General features: G+C 43.0%; 1 protein-coding gene across 13 annotated transcripts in view; it reads left to right on the top strand.

The window, feature by feature from the left end:
* hspg2 (heparan sulfate proteoglycan 2) overlaps positions 1-6000 on the top strand; it is a 106528-nt gene that overhangs the window by 75585 nt on the left and 24943 nt on the right. For 12 of the 13 annotated variants that reach the window (XM_079490073.1, XM_079490079.1, XM_079490072.1 and 9 more), the window contains 4 exons: positions 2748-2807; positions 4961-5083; positions 5527-5679; positions 5784-5956. In XM_079490073.1, coding sequence (XP_079346199.1) covers positions 2748-2807; positions 4961-5083; positions 5527-5679; positions 5784-5956 — 509 coding nt within the window. The remainder of the gene's footprint in view (positions 1-2747; positions 2808-4960; positions 5084-5526; positions 5680-5783; positions 5957-6000) is intronic. The other variant, XM_079490080.1, reaches the window with a different exon arrangement.

Here is a 6000-nt window from a genome sequence, read left to right as displayed (position 1 = left end):
TGCTATTTGCTCCGCCACATACAGTATTCTCCTTACAATCACTGTCTGCTGTGTACAGTTGGGTGCCACCGATATTGTCCCTTATCATTTGACCCATTTAGGCCTGACCTCAAAACTTTTAAAAATCCTTCTAAATCCTGAAAAAATCCTTCTAAATTTTCACGATTTTTAAAAAATAGCAGACCTACAAGCTCGTAGCGCGCCACTCGGTGGCGCGCTATGAGCTTGTAGATCTGCTATTTTTCAATAGCTAAATTATAACATAATGTTTAAAACACCAAAAGGGGTTCCCGCCCAAAATGGGTTAACTGTCCTTTTGCGCAGATCACGCAAACCTCAGAAAAAAGAAAAGGACAATATCGATGGCCTCCAACTGTACCTCCCCTGACTGATGATGCCCATGAATGTCGAACAAAACGGTGCTATTAGCCATGCATTGTCAGGTGAAACCTGTGATTGAATTTAGTTTTTGAAATTGCTCCTGGAATATCACTGCTTCACTACAGTGGGGTCTTTGTATGTTATGAGGGTCCACAGCAACTTCAGCTGTAGTGAGGCTTCTGTTGTTGTCTGTATCGTTAAGTCTGAATTATAATTTTGTCGTACGACGGTACATTGTGTTGTGAGCTTGTAGATTGGTTCTTTTTAGCGCAGGACACAGTTGTACGAAGGAGTATATATTAGGCCTTAATTAAACTTAGATAGTAACATTTATTTACTTGACTTGGAATGGAAGAGAAAAATGTAATGCTTTGTTCTTTGTGTTGTTCTAGTTCTGTCATAAATCTTAAATATACATACATTTAAACGTGCACATTATAGACAACCTCTTATTTACATAATAATTTGAGCATAATATTGCTCAAATGTTTAAATCACTGGCACATACTTATTGATTATTTGAAATATTACATCTGAAAATATTGTTAATCATAATGCCAAACTTCCTAGACTTGGTAGCCTATATATTGTTTTTTTAGGATTTGAGAGAATTGCCCATGTGGATGCAATTACTTGCATGATGTTTGTTTACATTTAGGTTATTTGGAGACTTTATCAAGCAATAATTTAGGTTACTTAAATTTGCAGATGTGTTTGAACAAGAAATTATTCTTTATATTTTAGAGAAACTTACTCTTAACACATGCAATTAGAAAAAGAACATTCTATTTATCCAGTTGTCTAGAATTACGATTCTGTTTTGCATTTTTGTTTTGTTTTAGTTTTTTTTACCACTGAGTTGTATCCAAAGGTGCTACTGTAAAGATATTCCTCTGATTTTGTTACTTTTATTTTTCAAGAACACATATCTGATGTAATATACACATGTATTGTATTTATCTTAACTGTGAAAATATTTTGTGAAAAAGAACAATTTGATTAAAATAATGACCTACACACCAAATTAATCTTGCAAATGAATGAGTGGGATATGATTATGACTTATAGTGCTTTATCTCTCGTGTCTAATTGGAGACAGCATCTCCACAAGCTGTATACAAGCTGAATAACAATACATTGTTTGTTGCTCATCACAAGCTGTTAAAGAAAAGTATCTAGTTCTTCTTTACTAACCTGCATGTGTCCTGTGTGGCTCTCTGTTCCTTACTGCTTCATTTATACGTCATACGACGGTGTTGCGTTGCCTCTGTAGATTTTAGCATTGTCGTCCTCATTTTGTGCATGTGTGTTTTTACATTTTCTGAATGAAGCGTACAGCACTATGTTGGATCCATTCCACAACATAGAAGGATATTGTTTTGGTGTTCCACAACACTTATTGGATTGTGAAATACTTAACGGATCCTAAAATATCTACTTTAATAAAGAAAATATTTTAATTCTGTTCTGTACTGCTCAAGGAACACATCACCTTTTTTCAGCATTATCCCCATGTAATTGGTCATCACTAACGCTAACTATAAAAGCTGTGGGTAATTGAACATAATAATTATAATTATTATTATTATTATTACTATTATTATTATTATTATTATTATAATTAGCTTTTAGCATGCCTAAAAAAATCTGATATCTAGTTTGAAATCTCTAGATTTATGTCATTGGTGGGTATATTGTTAAGATATCCACCTCTGTGACACAGAGCAAGAAGACAGAAATGGTACAGTATATAGAGTATATGGAGATAACCATGTTAGAAGATTCCATTCTTTAACGTGACTAACGAACAACTTGTGCCAGATGTGGGCCTGTTACCCTTGAGATTGTTTTCTAAGAGGTATACATACATACCCATCCAAAGGTAAGTGTCTGTGATGTGAAAGCACTATGAATACACTATGAATACAATACACCAAGCGTAATAATACAGAAGAATATGGTGGTTGTCTATTTCACGATAATTGGCGTAAAATCTAAAAATAGAAAAAGAAAATTGAAAAAGGAAAACAATCCTATTAGGTAATGGAAAGTTGGTACCCATTGCATCAAGTTGATGTCCTTGTCTACGTTATGTGTGATGCATTTGGGAATCATTTTGGAAAAGCTTGAGGACGAGAGAAAAGTACTGTCCACATTGGGGATGCAATTGGACCAGCCAGCCCTGGCGGGAGGAGGTTTTAAGAGGACACCAATGCCAGGGGAGGAGGTTTTAAGAGGACACCAATGCCAGGGGAGGAGGTTTTAAGAGGACACCAATGCCAGTGTTCTCCATGGTTTCCCCTGGAGACTGACCTGTCAGTTTACCTGTTTAATCCTCCCCCTCCCTTCCCCTTCCTCATCTCCAGAAACCTCACAGACTCAGATGTTTTACACAGCCTATGAAATGTTTGAAGGACATGGAAAGCGTAAGTCCGCATGGGCAAAGTTTCCTCTGCTGTCCTGTCCTGTCTCCTTGGGCTCCCTGGTGTGGAACCCAGCCTTTTGTCCTGTCTCCTTCATGGGCTCCCTGGTGTGGAACCCAGCCTTTGCTGTCCTGTCTCCTTCATGGGCTCCCTGGTGTGGAACCCAGCCTTTCCTCTGCTGTCCTGTCTCCTTGGGCTCCCTGGTGTGGAACCCAGCCTTTGCTGTCCTGTCTCCTTCATGGGCTCCCTGGTGTGGAACCCAGCCTTTCCTCTGCTGTCCTGTCTCCTTCATGGGCTCCCTGGTGTGGAACCCAGCCTGTCCTGTCTCCTTCATGGGCTCCCTGGTGTGGAACCCAGCCTGTCCTGTCTCCTTCATGGGCTCCCTGGTGTGGAACCCAGCCTGTCCTGTCTCCTTCATGGGCTCCCTGGTGTGGAACCCAGCCTTTCCTCTGCTGTCCTGTCTCCTTCATGGGCTCCCTGGTGTGGAACCCAGCCTGTCCTGTCTCCTTCATGGGCTCCCTGGTGTGGAACCCAGCCTGTCCTGTCTCCTTCATGGGCTCCCTGGTGTGGAACCCAGCCTGTCCTGTCTCCTTCTTGGGCTCCCTGGTGTGGAACCCAGCCTTTCCTCTGCTGTCCTGTCTCCTTCATGGGCTCCCTGGTGTGGAACCCAGCCTTTTCTCTCTCTCTCTGTGCCACGCATGCACGCATTTACCACAGCATGGTAAAGATATGGATGGCCTAGTAGAGCCCATGTACAATATCAACCTAGGACTCACTATCCACACAGGAACAGCTGGGACGTCTGTTCCATCGCACGCACTCAGGGAAAGCATCTTTAGAATCCATTTGGATCTAAAGATGGATATTAATCTTCAGAATGTCTAATCTATCTGCTGATCTAATCTAACACTCCTCCACTATAGAATTTAATTTAAGCTATTTGTATGTTACCATGCCATGTTTTTCCATTTTCATAGTGGAAAAACATCCTCACTTAGTCAAAGCTTATAGATTGTACATGGGCACTACTGGGTCGTGTCTGGCTCTCTGGGTTCATGAGGGTCCATCTCTGCAGGAAAAAAGTGCATGTCCATCCACGAGGGAACCTCCTGTTGACTGTTGGGTCCAGTGACTAATCACCCATACATTTATCATCATTGTAGAATACCACACTCACCAATACCCTATAACCTTAAACATTTTAAATGAACACACACGCGATATTTGACGTACTATACATACTGTACGTATGTATAGGGAGAGCTAAGTGCTTTACCTATCAAATACTGCCACTCAACAATCAGAGACAGGAGATGCCCTCCCCTACCATTCTCTTTCTCTATCAGCTCTTTGCCTTCTCCTCAGGAGCCACACTGTACTGGGAAGTATCTGTCACCTGGGCTTCAAACATCATACTGTGCCTAATACATCTCATCACGCCATCATTACATTATGTTCTATTATTTGGCCATGGGAAAACTATCACTGTCCCTATTTATCATTGTGTACCTCACCATGCTGCCAAAACTGTGGACGACACAGTGAATGACATGTACTACTCTTAAAATAACTCAACTTATTATTTATTATAGGAAATGTACTGCTACCATCTCTGACTCAAGTGAGAAAATGTGAACGTTAAGTCTCAGTAAGGCCAGACAGTCTCTAGCTCAGGTCGGCCCAGTTCGGGCCTGCTAAGCTAAGTCTTGCTTAGAGAGAGTCTGATACTCCTCCCTGGCTACTGAAAGAGGGCTTTCTTCCGCTGTCGCCCTGGGATCATATGGGATTGAATACGCAGCCTAGCAGCTAGCCAAATTGGCACAGACAGCCGAGTGCCCAGAGAGCATGCGGAGACCAACCTCCCACCTCTCCTCTGTGCCGTTTGTTTTGAAGATCTCGTTTGCCAAGGGCGGGCGGCTAGGCTGCCACTTTCTCTGTCTCTCATATCTGGAACGATCCATCTTGGATCCAACGCTTCCATCCAACTAGGCGCCTCGGGGCCTTGTGTACATCCAACCAACAATACCTATCTAGTTAATGACTCTTCTTTATCTCCATAAAACTCTGGGATCTATCACTCTCTCCAGTATGTTTGATGTGTTCGACTGGTATATCGCGTCTACATCTTGTATGACTGGCGTGTCTTCCTTCTTTAGCTGCAGAGGCGGCCCAGCCAGTGGCCACTGTCAATCCTGCAGTGCTGAACGTCCGGCAGGGCCAGCGGGCAGAGTTCCGCTGCACAGTCACCGGCAACCCCACACCTGCCATTGAGTGGATAGGTAAGGCCTGGCCTGAGCTGGATTGACCCCGCCACACTCTTCTTCTTGTCAGGCAGAAACCTTGTATCTCCATAATTGTGTCATCTTTTGCTTGTTGCACAAAAGTAGTTGCCCTATAACACGTCATGTTCATAGGGTTGTGATGTAGATTGTCACTGTTGAATATTTTTTGCCTATAATGACCAATGAAACGGAAAGTTTCAACAAAAGCTTGTGAATAGATAGGCCTACTGTAATTACTACATTTGATCCATTGGGACACAGTCTCTTTCCATTTCCTGAAAAGGTACCACCAAGGTTTCTGCCCAACAGTGACGATATTATACAGTACACATAGAATGAATGCATGTATTATGTTAATGTCTGTTATTGCAATTTGTCACCTTTTACAAATGGACGTAAAAGTCCACTACTTGTCAAGTGATTTTTGACTGTCCTTTCAGGAGGCCTGGGTAACAGAATGAGCCCCAGGGCTGTGGTACGAGGTGGTGTTCTGACATTCACCTCCGTGGACCAGGCTGATGAGGGAGAGTACACCTGCAAGGCTCTCAATACTCATGGCGAGCACACAGCACGGGCCTCCCTCTACGTGCAAAGTAGGCTTTGCTCTGTTTGCAAGTGTGTTAGCGTGCAAATGTAGAATGTGCATGCATGCACGACACAGTTGTTTATTTTTCCAAAATGTAACTTCTCCCCTCAGGGTCAGGCTCAGGCTCAGTTGGGTTTGGCAGTGGCACCCAGCCCCAAGTCCAGGTCAGCCCCCAGAATATTGAAGCCCATGAGGGCGACACCCTGAGGTTGTACTGTCGGGCGTCAGGTTCGCCCACCCCCAAGCTGACCTGGCTGAGGAACGGAGGTCAAATCCCTCCTCAGGTGAGAGATGCATGGTGCTCTATGTCTACGGAGTGAATAATAGT

This window comes from Electrona antarctica (genome assembly GCF_951216825.1).
Source record: "Electrona antarctica genome assembly, chromosome: 2".
Taxonomy (NCBI): domain Eukaryota; kingdom Metazoa; phylum Chordata; class Actinopteri; order Myctophiformes; family Myctophidae; genus Electrona; species Electrona antarctica.
The sequence above is the reverse complement of the archived record's forward strand: the minus strand, read 5'-3'. Positions and strand labels throughout refer to the sequence as shown.